The sequence below is a fragment of the Phoenix dactylifera genome, unplaced genomic scaffold (genome assembly GCF_009389715.1).
Source record: "Phoenix dactylifera cultivar Barhee BC4 unplaced genomic scaffold, palm_55x_up_171113_PBpolish2nd_filt_p 000194F, whole genome shotgun sequence".
NCBI classification, from domain to species: Eukaryota; Viridiplantae; Streptophyta; class Magnoliopsida; order Arecales; family Arecaceae; genus Phoenix; species Phoenix dactylifera.
The window spans coordinates 566,376-585,800 of record NW_024067718.1 but is presented as its reverse complement, the minus strand read 5'-3'; the positions used below and the strand labels follow the sequence as shown (position 1 = coordinate 585,800).

General features: G+C 38.2%; 1 protein-coding gene across 2 annotated transcripts; it reads right to left on the bottom strand.

Annotated features, from left to right (window-relative positions):
* Window positions 1-659: 659 nt before the first annotated feature.
* On the bottom strand, window positions 660-18,078 carry LOC103697761 (nuclear transport factor 2-like). Of its 2 annotated transcripts, XM_039117258.1 has the most exons (10): window positions 17,718-18,078; window positions 17,475-17,612; window positions 17,068-17,350; window positions 16,716-16,960; window positions 15,333-15,510; window positions 15,129-15,250; window positions 14,967-15,032; window positions 2,358-2,424; window positions 1,733-1,992; window positions 660-974 (listed from the first exon to the last, which is right to left on the bottom strand). In XM_039117258.1, the coding sequence occupies exons 1-9, from the start codon at window positions 17,772-17,774 to the stop codon at window positions 1,739-1,741; spliced, it is 1,410 nt and encodes a 469-aa protein (XP_038973186.1). In that variant the 5' UTR covers window positions 17,775-18,078; the 3' UTR covers window positions 660-974; window positions 1,733-1,738. The 2 variants fall into 2 exon arrangements, with proteins under 2 accessions (XP_038973186.1, XP_008777906.2); XM_008779684.3 differs by lacking the exon at window positions 660-974 and having other exon boundaries at window positions 1,297-1,992.
* Between the last annotated feature and the right edge of the window lie 1,347 nt (window positions 18,079-19,425).

Genomic DNA, 19,425 nt, shown 5'->3' with positions numbered 1-19,425 from the left:
TATTATTATATAGAAATATTGCCGGGATGTGCATGAAGATGAGAATGGTGTTACTGTGGTAAGAAAACTATGCGAATCAAACTTAAATCAAATTGCAGTTGGCTACAATTATATAGTCAAATATATATATATATATATATATATATATATATATATATATATATATATATATATATATATATATATATATGCATTTCATAGTACCTTTTCTGTAATAATGATATTATTATGTTATTACAATTAGTATATATTAAATTGCCATATATCAACGTACTAAATTATATTATATTATTTATTTTATAACAATTATGATATTAAAATTTTAAAATTATAATATATTTATTATCATATAATGTTGATGTGCTATGCATATTGCATCATAATGTTATCATTTATGGTAAATAATGATCTAGTAAATCTTAATATAATTTCATAAATGTTATAATAGGACATATTAATGCTCATATTTGAAAAATGGCAGTTAAGTTGCCACCTTGCTAATGCATTAGAAGGTAAACAACATAACATTGTTGATAATAATGTTAATTATACTTAATTGTTATTATATAGTACCATAGTACTTCAAATTCAAGATGATTGTTATTATATTGCTAATCTTGTACTTAACAACATATAATACCAATACAGAAGAGATAATATAGATATTCAAGATCTAATTTCTTTTATATGGGAATACAAAGATTCATGTTCAGTTGCATCCAAAGCTAATATAGATGTTCTGGATCTAAATCTTGTCTGGAAATACATCAATCTTCTATAAGGAGCTGAATGAAACCAAACTTTCATGTTCCATTTCAACTTAGGGGAGTTAAAAATTGGGTGGAATAGCATCCTCCTAATTCAGTCAAAAAACTCTTGGAGAAGTTAAAAATGATCAACCATCATTGACTCAAACTCCAATCAAATTGCAATTAGCTGCAACAGTACTCACATCCAAATGGTTGTTCTGTAACCTGCAGGCAAACCGAACACCTAAGAGAAAAGAATAAATGGTTTTAACTAAAATGCATATTGTATTTCATAAAATCTATTGATGGGATTGAGACCATAACCACATGTCTAGCACATGCCAAAACAAGGAAATAGCTAAAGATAAACCAATACGTGCAGCTAAAGGGCTTGCTGAAGATTTTAGCTACCAGAAAGAACCGAGATTTATTTCCTTTTGACTTGCAACAACAATCATTTCAAGATTTTAGTTTTCCAGAGTCATATCCCAAGCATTCATATGCACACATAAAACTTCAAGGAAAATAAATGGTTTGCACGACATAATGACGTTTGAACAATTTAGAGGACATCGTTATTATCTACTAGCTTATCACTTCACCAAAATCCCAATACAAATCAATCAGTCGTTCAGGAACCCAACATGGAAAGGGAAAATGATACCATAAAGCTCAAACAATGGTCAGAAGAACAAAATACTAAAGGTCCTAAATTGAAACAGAAAAGTCAGCTACTTATTAAATCTATGTTCGAATAACATCCATATTCTACAAATCAACCAATGGTACCAAGCTTTCTCGCAGCTGCCAAAAATAGTGGGGAGGGAAAGAAAACGAGAGATACCTCACAATCTATAGAAAAGCTTCTCATATTCTCATGTGGAAACAGTAGAAAAACAAGGTGCCAGACATATCCAACCCAAACAATTTTAGGAGCAGATGGATGACAACCTTGAAACTGAAAATCCAAAAGTGAGCAGCACCTTTATTCAATGTTTGGTTGAACCGACAGCTGATGATCCAGGACGGCTTCCACGGCCACCATTTGATCCCATGTAATCAACCCTTTGATATCCAACATCACCTCCACGACCTCTACTGCCACCTCTGCCTCCAAAATCAGGTCTGTTACTGAAATCCCCCCTACCATAACCCCTCCCACCACCATAGCTGCCACGCCCCCTCATTCCATCATTCCGGAATCCAACCCCTCTGCCAGGTCCAAACCTTCCTCTGTTATTAACTGCAGAGAACAAATCTTAATTTTGGTAATTGTGACCCAGAAGAAAAGCCAGGAAAACATTTGTTGAATTGTAAAAATCAAAATGTCTGGCCATGTACAATCTCTGTAACAGTTCTAAAATGAGTTCCCCAACCTGGGTTTGAGAAACCTACCATTCAGTCTGTCCCCATATTACAACTGTTGCAGCATTTTGAGATTTTATATTTGTATTTTAATAAAATAAACATAGTCAAAACTAGGTCTTTGCACAAGATACTTACTGCCGTATTAATAGTCACATTATTTAGGAGAATAATAACTAGCATTGTACAAGTTCATAAATTCATGTGTAAAGAACTGAAATAAAGAGTTTATCCCACACTTACCTCGTGAACCATTGGTCCTCTTTTCCTCCACAAAAACTTGGCGACTACCTATCATTATGGGCGAAGCCTGAAATAGTGTAATGAACTCATCATATGTTATATGCAAAGAATGGAACTTGCTGAATCCCCCCAATGCCATTGGCAGATTCATATAATACTAAGACTTACAGAAAATGGCACAAGAACATGCGCACCAAAATCTGATATAAACATGGGTAAGAAGCAGGAAATCTCGAACGGCAACTTTAAAATTGAAATTTCTTTTGAACTTTCTACGCCGTCAACATAAATAGGACTTGAATACAAAATTTTTATATACTAAAGTTGGAGCTATCTTTCGATATGTTAAATTATCTATATCAGCTTACGGTACATGTAAAGGACATATTTCATTGCAATGTCAAGCCAGAACGGAAATGGATACATAGATACAATTAACTAAAGAAAACCCGAAAAAAAAGAACCTGTGGCATTGGAAAAGAGACATAGTGCAAACATAAACTTCATAAGTTTACCAATCTGAACTACAGTCCCAGTAAATCATGCACAAGTTTCACCACATAAACTTGCACAGAAATGCAGAAACCATTGAACAGTTTACTAAATATATCTTTAGAAATAACACAACCTTTTAAACTCAAGTGTGCTGTAAGACAAAGATGAGTGATAGAACTATGCCGCTCGCTGCATAGCAATTACTTGGGTGGTCTCAAGTGAGCTGCTGGGAATAAATTTCTGCCCACCAAAGGGAACCAAAGGACAAGAAAGCATTCAGAAACCGTATATTTAAACTAAACAGACAGTTTCTAATCCTTGACATCCCTTCTTGTAAAATTGAATGTCATCTTAGAAAGGAAAATATTAGTACTTAGCCGGATATTACCAACTTAAAAAAAAACCCAAAGATCATGAAAAAATTATGATTGTTAGCCAATTAGAAGGTTAAGGTATGACAACCAGCTAATCTTTAACGAAACAACAAGAAGCAAGAAATTGCATTTGCCTTGTCCTGGTTAAGCTGACATCACAGGCACAGTTTAATAGACTAGATGGGATCTGGAAATGTCTTTCAGATATTTTCCATGGCACCCTGAGTAAGCAACTGATGGCCTATCATGTCCCAGGAATTCATGATTTACTCATATGAAATATAACCCAAAGATACAACAAAGTGCTTTTAGTTTGAATTTTAATGACTAGTATTATATTCTTTTTGTGAAATCATAGGATTGATCAAGTCTAATCATAATTCAGATCACCAATCATCAAATAAACCAATCTTTCAGAAAGGAAATAAACTGTTTAAGTAGACCTGCTCATGTTTGGTTCTGTTTAATTCTGCTGTATTTAAATAAAAAAGAAAATAGATGGAGTACACGTGTATAACAGCTTAAATACAAAACTGTACGCATGCTTGGGCTTTTTGGCTCATATGACTAATTATACACCTGAGATCTGCCTTGGCACAACACTAAGCTTGCTGCATTGTAACTTGAGTGGGATTTGAAATACAAAAACAGCCTCTCTAAACATGAGGGTAAGGCTGCATACATGTGACCCTGGCAGGAGCCTAGTGCATTAGAATGCCCTTTTTTTTGACTAATTGTACACCTCCTGATGCGCACATGTTTTCCCACCTATCTTTGCTAAAACTTTTCTTTTGTGTTTTGCATGGTTGATGGTTTCTCTATTTTCTTATTTCAAATTTAAGTTACAAGGCTCCATCTTCCACCCCCCTTAGGTAGGCAACTTTAATCAACATAACAACCTAAGTCACATTGCGTTTATCATTTATTCTTAAAGCATGCAGGCTTTACATGCTTGTTTTTCTAGGCTACTTATAATCGTCATTGAATAGCCTCATTCAATATCAAACTATACAAAGAATCACCATAGATAGAGCCATTTTTACTGATTCTAGAATCGCCCAATATATGGATTTGTGAACAAGTGCTAAAAGAACAATGCCAATGAATTGGTTAGGAAGGTACTATTAGCAATTAAAGAGATAATCTTGAAAGTAACAGATGTGTTTTCTTTTCTCTCTTGAATACTACTTGTATTAGCAACTTCATCATGGTCTTAACAGCCCAAACATCCACAGGACCTCCACCATGATAACTGAGGGGAGAACGAGTAAGGTTCTATAACAGTTGGCCCATAACATCTTCTTGGAGCTACAAACAATTATTCAGTTCAACACAAGAAATTGCATCACGAGATGTGGATTCATCCAAAAGACTATCGTGTACCAGTGTCATGCCAGCTTGGCCCTAGCATACTAAATATTGTGCCATGACATGCCATGCAGTGTTTGGCACACACTGCACCTCAGCATGCCAAGCTCTAGCATCCAACCAGTATTGTGCTACTATCGTAGGCATTAACGCACTAGAGTTTGTACTATGTTCTATTTATCATGCCATCCATCACTTCAATCCATGAGCAAAACTTGCTCTTGAACTTCGTTATAGACACTATGGACTCATTAAGACAGAATACAATTTCAAGTAACATCAGCATGCCAAGCACTAGCATCCAACCAATACTGTGCTAGTGTGGCAGGCATTAAGGCACTAGAGTTTGTCTATATTCTATTTATTGTGCCATCCAGCACTTCAACCCATGAGCAAAACTTGCTCTTGAACTTCATTATAGACACTATGGACTCATTAAGACAGAATATAATTTCAAGTAACATCCACATTCAGGAGTTGTGAAATTACAAAAGTTAATCTAGTAATTGCATATTCATATGAGATATTCTGATGTATTATATTTAGGGTATTGCTGGTGAAGCAATCTTGCAACCAGATTCTATTTTACGTATGAGATTTTATTTGAAATCAAATATCACACAAATTTGTTTAAATATGGAAACACAATGAAAGTCTAAAAAAACAAAATGCAGCCAACTGATAGGTGCATTCCCATCTTGCATGCAAAAATGCTCCAGTTAAGAAGAAGAAAATTAGTTGTTTCATGAAACAGGTTCTCGAATTGACATAGTAATAACCCATCCAGAAGGTATTACAGTCACTCTAACCCATGACACTCTATTTTCTTTCCTTATTAGGAGAAAAGCATCCATACTTGCTGAAAGAGTATACATGTATATGGACTCTTGATCCTACAATCCACCCAAAGGTGGAACAGACTAGAAGGAAGCATCTAAAAGGTATAGATTCCTGTTCCTATCTCAAATGATGATCAAATAATTAGCAAACCATCTAGTTCTCTTATTTTTCAAGAAATTAGGTGGATGATTTTTCCATCAGAAATCTAATGCACACACTTAGTTCTTAAGGACAAACAAGGCTCTAGTTGCCCATGGCTTGATGGCCAACCATAAAATTTGATCCCCACAAATGTTTCAAACCAAATTAAGCTCCCATTTCATTTCAATAAAATAACCCTTTCCTTCCTCAATGAGATCATCTAAATCCTTGAAAGGGATTTTTACCTATTGTAATAAACCCAAGAAACTCTCCTGAGGGTTAAAACCAATTTCCCTTACCAAATATTGGTGCCCCTTCACCCATTTATCCATAGAATGACTGAGCTAGGCCAACTAGAGCTCCATCAGAATTGAACATGGCCAAGTCAAGCTACTTCACTTGTGTCACTCTAAGCAAGATTGAAACAAACTCTTAAGCTTAAAAGGCACATCGAGCTTAGCTCAAGCTCACTTAACATGATTACACTGAGAGTCACGGAAGTCTAAGAAGAGAATGGAGGGGAGGGACACAAAGGACTCTATAGACGAACAAAAACCTCCTGACCATTAATGATGGAACCAAGAAGTCATCAATCTGATAAGTTTCAACCCTCCTTAGGGGAAAGGAGGGCTAAGCAGAAAGGAGAGAGGATATTGGTGGAGGATCCTTATTTTCATTATAGTGACCAAGGAACGTGGAACCATCCCAAACTGCTAGATTCGGAGCATACCGAACCATACTGGCGGTGGCCCGGAACAGTTCCAACATTCAAAATGAGAAACCAACGAAGGAGAGAAAGGGAGAAGGAAAGAGAGGAAAAGAGAGGAGGGAGGGAAAGGGAGAGATGGAGGGTGGCAGACGGCCGACGGAGGCCGCCAGAGGGGCGCAAAGCAATGGCCCTCCGCAACACTCCAGAGGCTTCCGCCACACTCCGAAGTCCTCCGCCAGCCTCCATCTCTCTCCCTCCCCCTTCTCTCTTTTCCTCCATCATGTTCTTCCTCTCCCCCACCGTCTTTGCCGTGTCGGGGCCGCACTTTGCCGGCCTTCTCCCTCCCTTCCTCTTCCTATCCCTCCCTCTTCCTCCTCTCCCATAGCAATAAGGGCCCGACACAGAACAACAAGTGAGCATAACGAACCATACCGCCAGCCAACCACTACGGGCTCCAGTATCAGCACAGCAATCCTTGATAGCAACATTAGAACAATCATTGAAATAGACATCATTTTAGTGAAATGATTCAATTAACATAAGATGAGACAAATAACGCTCTGCAACTGAGGCCTGCAGTCAAGGGTGGCAAGCAGGTCAGGTCAGATACAAAAACAGATTAAAAATCTATCAACCTGAATCCGACATATTTATCAAACGGGTCAAAAATCTAGACCCAAACCTAATCATTTCATTAAACGGGTAACTTAACCTAACCTACGAAGGAAGCAGCACTAATGATATTTGAGCCAAAACAGTCTGAACAAAGTGGAACCACCCTGTGTTGACCCGTAGTAGCCGGTTTCAAGCAGTACCATGACTAGGAGTGAGAAAAAGTATTGGGACGTTGTCTCGGTATAGGGTGCATATTGTACCTTAGAGATTATACCGTACTAAATTGGTATCATACTAACGTGATTCATAATACCGGTTTTACGGACCTTGATTGCAATCGTGATAACAAAATAATGCCAATATTCAAATCTTACCTTCACCTTTTGGTATCAAACAAGATTTTCATGGTGGTGTTATTCTATTATAATAGATCCCTCACAAAACCATTAATAATCATTTCAAGGCACATGTCAAATATATTTCTATTAAATGTTAAACTAATAAGTACTCTAATGGCCACTAGAATAGCATTATAATGGAAAATAAAAAAAATAAAAATGATAGCATTATTATCTAGAATCACTGCTGAACAAAATATAATTTTTCAGATAGTAAAAACCTTTTTGGAGGGAGAGTTTTGAAAAATAATGTTTTATTAAAAGAACAATGAAAATACCAAATAATTTATATCATCTGAAACCGTTATAAAATCAAAATATGATATAACAATTGTTTCCCTTAATCCCAATCAGGGTAGGTTGAACTGTCAAACTGGCCGATTGAAGGCGCATCGATTCAGACCGGTCAATTACCAGCATAGTTCAACCGGTCAAAATGGAATTTATAAAAGGACTTGTTCGAAGCCCTTAGTCCTCATCAAGCCTATTCGAAGCCCTTGGTCCCCATTGAGCCTGTTTGAAGCCCTCAGTCCCCATCAATGGCGTATAACGATGATAACAATGATGTTTCGTCCAGGTGAGTCTCTCCCCCCTTCTCTCTCGATCCTCGTCGTCAGATCTGGAGCTCTCGAAGCTCTCCATCAATGGCTTAAAGCTCTCGAAGCACTCTCTTTCCCTCTCCCTCCTCAGTCTATATCCCCTCACAAAGCTGTTGTCAGACGCCTCAGCCTCAGTCTCTCTCTCTCTCAAGTGTGTTCGAAGGCCTCGACATCTCTCCCCCCCTCCCCCTCCTTTCTCTCCCCAGTTCAAATATATCATAATGCAGAATGTATGTACCGGTACTATATGATACTGGTCACCGACCGGTATGACTCGATACCGGTTCGGCGAACACTAATCCCAATATTACTTGTGATATAACAAAGGGCTGAAACCTCTATAAATATTCTTAGAAATTATTTCCTCTTTAAAAAATAAATTCAGATGGTACAAACTTTTTTAAAAGATAAAATTTGAAAAACTGAATTTTGGAAAAAAATATTTTAATAAAAGGAATAGTACAGATATCAAATATCAGATATGATTTATGGCCTTGTAATACAAAATAACTTGGTATAATAACAATTATAGGTTAGCCCAATATTATATTTATTCTAATAAATGCAATGTCCTCTAATATTCCGTGTGAGGCGTGCCTAGCCATCTGCGCTTCCCTTTTTGTTTCCCAATCACATTCCTTACGTCCCAGCCAAAGTTCATTTTGTAGCTTCACTCCGTGTTGTTCAATGCACGTGGTTATTAACCATAAGTTCGAAGGTTTAAGCTCTTCCTCTGACATTTGTTATTTTATTTTATTCTTTTTAAAGTATAGGGTCAAAAGATCAAAACCTTCCTCTAGCATTTACAATCTTATTAAAAAAAACGTGTGCTATCCATGTCATAATCTAGTATAACATAATATAGCAAAGAGAGATCAAAACAATTATAATGGTCGGTATCTAAAATAATATAACATAACTGAGAGGACTGAACCATTACAAGTTCTATTATCTAATGCATGCCGGGGGGAGAGGGAGAGGAGAGAAATTAAGAGAGAGAGAAGCATGGGGGAGAGACAAAGGCATACCAAAAGTGGGAGGGGAGGATGGAAGAAGATTCCCCTTCCCCTATTTATATATATTTTACAATAATGAAATGAACCAAAATATGTAAAATACAGATTTTTACAAGGTCTATATTCAACAAAAAAACAACTAACTAGGAAGAAAGGATGCCATGGAGGTAGCACTTAACTAGAGATGGCTTATGCATGAACTCATAAGAGCTAAGAAGGCATATGAAGATTGACCACTAAGAAAGAATTAGGAGCACAATAACGCTTTGATACAGCTGATTAGTCGAAGCAATGAAGCGTAACGGGATAAATTTGCAAGTGAGCTAAAAATGGTAACAATTGCATCAAGATGGCATTGAACAAGTGATAAACAAAGCAGCACATGGCAGGATCCTTGATCCAAGATCGATATTGCACACTTAAGAGGCTAATTATGGAAGCTGAAAGCAAAAGCATAAGCTTAATAAGTCAGGTGGCATTAGCTATTGGCTAGCTAAGTCAAATAACAATAAAATTATATATGAGGTGCAAGCAAAATATGCCCACAATTTGTGAGGCGGCATTGGTAATTCTACAAATGACTTGATGCAAGCCATTCACAAAACCCACTGTGGACTAACCAGGCCACTTTGTGTAACTCTGGACAGGGTTTAGGAGCAACATCTTCCACATCTAGGATCAATTCCTACAGCAAATCTTTTGACAGGCACAACTTTCACATACAGTTTCTGTTTTTAGTATTTTCTTTTTTCTCTTTTGAAATTGAATGGCATCTATGACATGGCAACCTACCAATAGACTAGTTGGGCTTGAAACAACCTTGATTCCAAGCTATTTGGAGTTTGAAATTTTAAATCAAACTCGACTTACAATGGTAAACATTAACCGGGGAAGATCTCCTAATCAATGAACAATCTAGCAATGCACCATAGGGCAAAGTTGAGATAGGAGTTGGTGTCCAATTTTTATAGCCATTTTTGGAAAATGTTGTATTTTTTTCTATTTTGGAAAAATTTGACCTCTCAACTGGAAGAGTAATTTAACTCAAACTAGTAGAATCGAACATCACTAGTACATATAGAGGCTTTGAACCATACTTTTGTACATCAATGTTTTCAAAAAGTAAAGAGAGCGACATACTTGCTTTTAATTTTTCACAAAATTTGTTTCATTCTTTGTTATTTTCTTTGGTGTGAGATTCAACTTGAGGAGATTGAAGGAAGAAATTCCTTCTCTTTGAGATCACATCATGCCTAAGAAGGCGTTGTGAACTACAAACAAGCAACAATGATCACCAAACAAGACGAAGAAGTAAGCAAACCCAAGGAGCACAATGGAGAATGCAAGCCACCTTTGGATGCCCAAAATTGTGACAAAAGGTAATTGTAGCTCACAGATGGTATAGAGATTGAGTAAAGAACAGCAATAGCCAAATGAAGGTAAAGAACAGGTCTCATGAGCCTTAAGCCAAGACTAATTTACCACACTAAGTCTATATAGAAAAGCATTGAAGGACATAACTCATTCTGAGTGACAAAAAACTGTTCAAATATATGATAGATATTCACTAAGATGTAATCAAGTTTAAGGTTGAAGATGAAAATCCTAAATCCAAAACCTCTAACAAGCTTCATATGTAAGTTGAGAAAACTAAAACCTTAGTTAGCAAAGTTCCTTGCAGGGATTTAATGCTTTCTTGGGTGGGTGCGGGGCGGGGCTGGGGGGGAGTGGGTGGGGGGTGGTGTGGTGGCGCGCGGTGGTGGGGGGAGGTGTTAGAAGACCAAATATCTAAAGAAGTTGAATGATGCAAGTGAAGAAAGGCATTGTGAACAATCTAATAGCCAAAGAATGGTGGTTCCAATGAAACGAATATATCACTTGTAAGAAATGATAAGAATAGCCCAAGAGGGACCAAACAAAACATGGTAAACCAGAAAATTTAGAGGGCAGAGGATAGCTACATGCTAATAATAGGTTCCATCTTGAGGTTTAACCCCAATTCTCATAAGATAGTGAACCTTCATAGGGACCCCCACATGAAAATCAAGAGAAATTGCTTAAAATATGACAATTTAAGCAAGAAAGAAGTGGCATCATTACATGCTTGAGGTTGAGTACACATGTGCAAATTAGTAGGTTGCAAACCAGAAGTCTCAGTTATAGAATAACATGTAAATAAGATTTGGCGGGCAAAAAAGGTCCAGGTTCTAGAACTTCCTCTAACAAAACTTCACGCTCCTATGCTCATTACCTCCATGGCCTGAATTGAAGGGCGACCTGATTATCATCTATAATCAACAAATGCATATACACAAATTCTGTCTCAATATATGCAAGTATCTATGTAAGCATACATCTATTTTTTGTGCATTTATGGATATACTTATGCATGCATGCACGCATGTATGTTTGCATATTAAGCATGGCATGCATGCATGTGTGTACATATTCTTTAAGCATGCCATGCATGCATGCACGTATATCGAAGAAAATGCATATATGCACATATGCATGCAGGCATATATGGAAGAAAAAAGAGGATTTTACACCCACGGCCAACTCGAATATGATAAAAGTTGCAAAACAAAAATCTAATATATTGAATGGGATATACAAGGCTTAAACTCCCTATTAACAACAAGTCATGCTTTATAGATTTCTTGCCTATCATCAAAAAGGGCATCCTCATGCATGAGACTCCTGCCACCATGGTGTCTCAAGGGGTCAAATGTACACAGTGTTATCCCTACATGCAAAGAAGTTATTTTCGTGTTTCCAACCCATGACACCCGGTATCAATGGCGCAATCAAGTCCTCCAAAAATCAGCATACTTATCATACCATTAACTATGCTATATATGAATGCGTCAATAAATTCCTGTTGAAAAGTCCTCATAACCTGTAGATCATGCTTTGACAATCATGATCATCCAACATAAACCACAAACTTATACCTAGTAGAAATCAACAATTTGTGCACCACTTATAATTCAATAAGAAGTCGAAAGTCAAAAGGAATTGGCGGAGTTGATGTAACCAAGTAAGAAGAAATCTGTTCCCACTAGAAACATTTTAAACTTGTGCCTCCACCATCTGTCCACAAAACTCAATGTTTGAGCTCCACCAAAGGAACAGAAGAATGATAATGGAAAAAAGAAGAAGCATATTGACCCTCCATAAAGCAATTATTGATGGTGGATAAAGCCACAATGTGTTTTACAAGGTGCTCACATGTTCTATACTAGGCTAGGAGGATGATGAGGTTGATCGCAAATGTTGGAGACTGTTGATCTCCAAATTGGCCACAAACTGATTTGGCTCACTTTTACATCCCTGTTAAGGCCTCTGTCTCATTGCTACACTAAAATGGAAAAGAATTGAGTATTTTTCCTCTGATTTTTCCCTTTTTATTTCATTTAGAAGTTTTTTTTTTTTTGGTGGGGGGGAGGGGGGTGATGAGGATGAGTGAAAAGGGCAATGGATTGGATTCAAAAGAATGGCTTAGAACATATTTTAGAGTCAAAATTGAAGAATGATTTCGGCCAGAATATTAAAAGTTATAAGACATCAGAAAACTCAAAATCATTTACTTACAATATTCTACTGAAAATATAAATTTATAATTTCATGTTCTGAGGGAACTTTTGTGAAATTCCATTTAACCATCAAGACTATGTTGCCTAAAATCATAATGATTTCAAAAACCTAAAGTATCAAAAGATATTATGATTCTCATGGTACATCCAAAGGCACCCTAATTGGTTGCCACATTAAGGTTTTATTCTTCCTTTAGTCTAGTCGATCTTTTGTTGTAAGTGTATGTGTGGATCTAATGAAAAGTTTTCCAATCCTTACAAATAACTAGCAACCTGTTGTACCAGACCATCATAAATCATAGAATACAATCTAACATGAGCATGAGCAGGAAAATGCCTGTCAATATCTAATGCTCATTGTAACTCAAAAAACTGAAGGCTGTGTATTGTATCAACGAAGTTGTTGCACATCATTTATCTAGTCAAAGTACCAATACGAATCAATACTTTAACCTTTAATATCTTCAGTTTTCCCTTTTTGTGGATTTTCATGCAACAACCACAAGCTGCTTTATATGTTATAAACTCTTTGATATCCAAAACATGTAGCTTGTGCCAAATCTTTTACATGAGGTGTCATCTTATTGGTGTCATTTTATCATGGAATCTCACTTTCATTGTTTGCTAATACTTATGTTTTTGTTTTTTCATTGTTTTTGTTTTTGTTAAAAAATAAATAATAACAATTTATATGGGCCAAACATAGCTCGACTGCAGAAATTATGAGCACTCTTTCATGAGAGAATTAAAAGAATCCAATATAGCTAGCATTATTCAATGTAGACACTGACCCAAGGTCCGCCGAACTAGTATCGAGACCCGTACCGGTCGGCAAACGGGATGGTACAGTACCTACAGACACATGGTACGATAGGACGTGCCGGTTTCATACGGGCACACCCAATTTTTTTTTGTTGGAATATTTCAAATTAAAAGAATGAGATATCGGTCTTTTTGAACTTTTTCAATGATTTTAAGTCTAATTTAATGCTTTTATATTTTTTATATTTTTTTATATTTTTATAATTTTGGTATAACCTAAATGATGCATCTTACTATTTTAAAATGATACAAATCATAAAATGATTATCTCACTGCTGCATGCTACAGGGAGCAATATGATATATCCTCAAATCAAATAGTAAGGTAAAAATTATAAAATAATACAATCAATTACATATATTTAAAGTACAACATACATACCGACAAGGAAGAGGCCTTTCCAACAACATTTTAACACCACACAAAGGAAAAAAGGAAGGGCCCGGTTCAAAACCGGGTCAACTCAGTGCGAACTGGCCGGTTTGCACCAACTTCGAACGAAACCGGCCGGTTCACACCGGTAAGATCTGATTCGGACCTTTTCTGACCGGTTCCGATCAGTTTGGGACCGATTCCAGCCAATTTGAAATTGGTTCCGGCCCAGAACTGGCCGGAACCAAATCTAAAAGCGGTCAAATCTAAAGGCCAAACCGACCCGATTTTCCATCGGGTCGGCTCAGTATGGGCCGAACCGCCCGGTTCGGCCTGGTTCAGCATTCTTTGCACTGACCATATCCTTCCATATATACAACACAAGGATTTCTTCCTTCCACAATCCATGCCAATATGACTACCACTGGAAGCAATCAGATTGATGGACAACAGCTCTTAATCAAACAGCGGTCCACTTGCTCAAATTCTATAGCAAAGAAAAGCATATAAAATGCATTTGGGATCATCTTGCAAGTTACCAATGGCCAAAACCACCATATATGGTACAATATAAAGTAGTCTTTGCAAAAACCAATGCTTAATATTCTGTTTTACAAGGGCTAGATTTACTTGATTGTAGAAGAGTTTAGCCTCACTACAAGATGAATCAACTAAGTAGTAACGCAAGCCAAATTCATGATAAAGTATACCATCCATGCTATGATACTTATACAAACTTGGAGACCTAAAAATAAAGAGAGATTAGTCCAACAAGCATAAAAGAGAAAAGTGCTGACAATATATGCAACAAACAACAAAGAGACATACAACTTAGGAAAAATCCTGCAGACAGAATACTTCCGAATTGCAAAGACACAATGAAGGGCTATAATATCATGTTAGCAGTCTAAACTAGCGAACCATACAAGAGAAGAACATAAAAACAGAATTTGGTTAAAGGGCTGCAAACAGCATTGCAGCCATGAAAAAGCAATAGCACATTGTCCAAAGTACTAGAAATGCACCTCCAAAGATGCAAAATGTCAATTTACTAAAATCCATAAAGGACCACCAAAGCTCCAAGCACATAAAGAAAGAATGAAAAAGGAAGTAGAGTAACTCTTGAATCTTTATTCATGCAAGAAAAATAATAAAAATGACAATTAAGGGAATGACAAGATATATTAGATACACCAATAGTCAATCATTTATTTTCTAGTATGCAAATTTACATGTAGATCATTGATGACATATGGAGATTTACCGCTATTGCGCTTTGGACTGCACTAGCCTCCTCAAACTCCACAAAACCAAAACAGAACCCTTGAAGCTACATTCCATATGAAGAAAAGTTCTTAGATTATAAAACATGCAGATTGGAAAGCATTTAAATGCAAGTAAACAGAAAAGTAAAAGACAAATGAACCTTATGGCTTCTAACTTGTATGCCGCCAGGTTTAATATGACCAAACCTCTTGAACTCCTCTTCAAGCTGCTCGGGTGTAGCACTCAACGGCAAACTTTTTACATATATTGAATGGCCATCAGCTGAAAAAAGGGGCAGGGAAAAGATAGTTGTGGTATGGTATCGAAAAGAGTGTGTTTGAAGTTGATATGGGACCATTATTACCTTCTGCCTCTTGTACACCGCTGCCTTCACCTGCACTAGAACTGACAGCAGGAGTATCAGGTGCTGTAGCTGGCATAGGAGCAGGGGCTGCCTGACGTTCTGGTTTAGCAGGTGCTGGCCTTGCAGAAGCAGATGTTGGAGCTGAGAATGCAGCAGCACTATCTTTCATGACTTTCACCTACATATATTACAACATATAAGAAGATCAATTCTTTAAGCCATTATCAAACAGATTGAAATGCACATGCCTAAGCCATATAGTAAGTTGACTAAATTATATTATGAGACAGGTCTATGCTCACATAACTATGAACAACTTACAGACTAAAAAGAACAATACACGTCAAACAGAAGGTGCATTCTGAACTCATTATCCATATGCCATAACAACACTCATTTGTATCCCAAGTTCTTCTTGTAATATGTAAATGCTATATAAAACCACATAAATAAATAATAGCTCCAGCTTAAATTACTCCAAGTGGAAAGAAGCTGCATGCATTCCCAGTGAATATATTTCTATAGGAAATGCTGGAGAAAATTTGGTATTCACATGGTTTATCTACAATCATGTGTTTGGTTGCAGGTTAAAGGAGGGTTAAATGGAACAAAGGGTCGTCACTCCATTTATTACACTTTAACCTGCCAAACAGTAGATTAAAACCAATTTATCCCAAGGGTACGGTGCAATTGAGAAAGTTGGCGGTGCTACACTTTCCACCTAATCCTGAGCAAACAATTTCACCATGTAGAGCAGGGTAGTTTCTTCCAGATTAAAGTGGATTAGGAGTAAATTAACCCATTTACTCCACCATAACCTATTCTACAATAAAACAGAGCCATAGAGAAACAAACCGGGGCTATGTCCCCCACCAGCCTGGCTGCAGTAAATATAACCCTGTCTTTACATGTTAAAAGACTGCTTCTAGTTCAAATGTCTATAGCAGTGCTTAGTCCTGTCTCCATACAGATAAACTTCTAAATTGTTGCCACTATATATTATTGAGACTTCTAAATGGAGATAAACTTATTTCCTCATGGGAAATGATTGAACTTCATTTGGTAAGATGGCGACAAGCACAGAGTTGCATTTTGAAAAACAAATACATATAGCATAGTAACTAAATGGAACTTATCTTTCTGAATAAGATTAGTGCATGGGATCATGATCAGAGACCTACAATTTAGAAAGCTGGAATACATAAATGTTAGTTAAGGACCAATGCCCCGTCAGAATGACTCATCAATATGTATTTATTGTGTTAATGTCCATTTAACAGTTTATATTATACCTGTCAGCTTTAACTTTAATGACTCGGGATGATTTCTGAAGAGTCCTTAAGAATGGAGAGAAGTTGAATATTTTTCGAACTAAACACCTACAATTGAAGCATATGATTTTTTCGGTGCCTCTTCTTGGATAGTAGCCGAAGCTGCATCAACCACCACTGCCTGAGAACTGTTTGGGGCCTCATCAACCACCTCACCCACCGGGGCCTCCTCCTCCACAACTGAACCCTCCCCATTGTCCAAAGGGTTGGACACTTCCTCCTCATTGGCTTCCTCCTCCTCTTCTGGTGGTGGCACGTTATGCTCCGGAACATGTTGCTCCTGTTGTGGAGGGGAATCTGAAAGTGACAGTATAAGAAACCAATAAATCCAACTACATTTCCCATATATGTTTATGAAAAGGTTATAAAAATCAAATGAATCAAGATTTACTGTTCAAACATACCTTGCTCCGGTGAAAGAGGGGCACCAGCGCCATTCGCCAAACCCTGGCTTCCCTGTTGGTGCTCGGCCTCTCCGACATACCTGAATATGTCATTCAGAACGAAGAAGCCTTTGTCCTGGGGAGCCAGGAAGAAAGACTGGGTGAAGTCCCTCCTAACATTGTCCTTCCCAGTGACATAACCCGTCACAAGGACGAGCACCCCGCCGTTGAGCGAATCTTGGGCATCAACCGTCTTGATCTCCGCTCCGTGGAAGTCCATAGACAGTATCTTCTCGTTGATCGCCTATTGCCAATGCAAATAAATCGATGGAAAGCAAAGAATTTGCCATCAAGACAGAATTTTTCAGTATCAAGATTCCACTTTTATCTGAAATTTCCAAAAAAAAAAAAAGTTTGGTGCTGCTTACTTGCATGGAGGTGACGGAAATCATGGTGCCATGGTCCTCGGGCCGTCCGAGCTTGCTGCTCTCCTGGTAGAACCGGTGCACCAGTGCCGGCGTCTGGTGAAGGATATGGTAATACTGCTGAACAAAAGCGTTCCCGACCTAATCCAACATCCAAATCAGTCAAAAAGATCCGATATTTCTCCAAATTCTAAAAACCACAAAATAGAAAAACCAGACACAAAATCCAAAACAACTTCCCATTACCACTTGGGCCGAGGGGGAAGATCCGGCGGCGGCGGCGGTCGTCTGCTGGGCGGCCATGTCGGAGAACAAAACTCTCAACACCGATCACAGAACACCTCCGAACGCTATCCAATCGAGTCGGATCACTGTGATCGACGCGGATCACAGCTAAGGAGCTTCGAGGAGAAGGCGATGAATCGATTGAGTTTACCCTTCGGAGGTCGATCAAAGGTAGATTGGGGTTAAGATTCGTGTTCTTCCTTTGGGTCCTCCTTCGAGCTCTGCTAGGGTTTGGAGTTTCGGATCTGGAAGGAAAGGACCGGAGATGCGGGAGACGAGGGGGCGGCGGTGAGGGCCCTCGCCTTCTCTTCTTCTTTTATATAATTCTCTGGGTTTTTTTCTTGCCTTTTTAAAAAAAATCGCTGCCTTTTATTGTTTTATTTTTTGAAAAAAAAAATCTAGAAGAAGTAAGGAAGTTACGCAACCGCCCCTCGAGACCGGCTTGCATTTTTTATCGCCACATTCCCTCGGCTTTGGGAGAAAAGCGGCGAACGCGTACGAATGCGGCTCTCCGCATCGCACGTGCGCACAAACTATTCCGTGACGACGGCTGCGGAGAAATTTGTGTGCGAGCTGTCGATTTGCCGTCCGCTAAAGGCTGTGATGACGGCGCACGTGCGATTCCATCAGCCGGAGTGGAATCACGGAGAGGGCGTGGTCCGTTGACTCGCCGAACGGGAGCACACGTGTCTTGAGATGCGTGTGAGGAGATGCATGCGAAGAGACTCGCGGAATCGCTCTAAAATTTTGTAGGAGCATAAAGGAGAAGATCCATCCGAGAAAGAAGGGTTTTTTCCAAATGTACCTTAGCCGCAGCCCTTAGGAAAAAATCAGGACTCGGATGATCGAGATTCAAAAGAAAAAGCAGTGAACATGTCTCAGAGTGATCGAGATTAGCCGCAGCCCTTAGGAAAAAATCAGGACTCGGATGATCGAGATTCAAAAGAGAAAGCAAATGGACTTATGGCTCTTGCTAAGCTTGAGCTGAAAGCTTAATAAAGCAGTGAACATACCTCAGAGTGATTTCTCCGGCAGGCTATGGCCACGCCCTGCAGACCTAAATGGATAATTCGAGTACGGATCGTGTCAGATCAAGTCGTTTGGTAAACGATTCAAAATTGACAAAAAAAAAAAAATAGATCGAGTCGGATTCGAGTCGGGTCAAGATTCAATAAATCAAGATCTGACCCCGAAAAATAAAGCAGGTCCAATTTTAGACCCTACCCAGCCTTACAGATCCTCCAAAACCGGTTAGGTCGGGTCTAACTAGGTTGGGTCGAATCAGGTTACCGGTCAACACCACTCATTTGCAGCCTTAGATGGGAGAGAGAGAGAGAGAGAGAGGTGGAATCCAAGTGGGAACCGATGGATATGATTGAAGGAAACCGATCCCACTTAGGGCTCGTTTGGTTTGCGGGAAGCATTTTCCTTCCTAGGAATATGATTCCTGGGAAACAAATTCTTAGGAAGAGGATGCCTAAGAAAGTACTTTTGGCATGTTTGGTTGACCATGGGAAAGTGACAAATTTCCAAGGTGCTTATGTTTGGTTGGCCATCCACTTTCCTAGGAAAGTTATATATAATTTCTATTATGCCCTTAATAAAAATTAGGTTTTTAATGCCTCTTTAATGCTTCTTTAATGCTGAAGGGATTTTTTGGGAAAAAGTA

Bases quoted from the DNA above. Each gene is read 5' to 3' on its own strand.
- LOC103697761 (XM_039117258.1), bottom strand. From the start codon at position 17,774: ATGGCCGCCCAGCAGACGACCGCCGCCGCCGCCGGATCTTCCCCCTCG. The intron at 17,613-17,717 runs GTAATGGGAAGT...ATGTTGGATTAG, and splicing joins CTTCCCCCTCGGCCCAAGTG to GTCGGGAACGCTTTTGTTCA. The intron at 1,993-2,357 runs GTAAGTGTGGGA...TGTTCTCTGCAG, and splicing joins GAGGACCAATGGTTCACGAG to TTAATAACAGAGGAAGGTTT.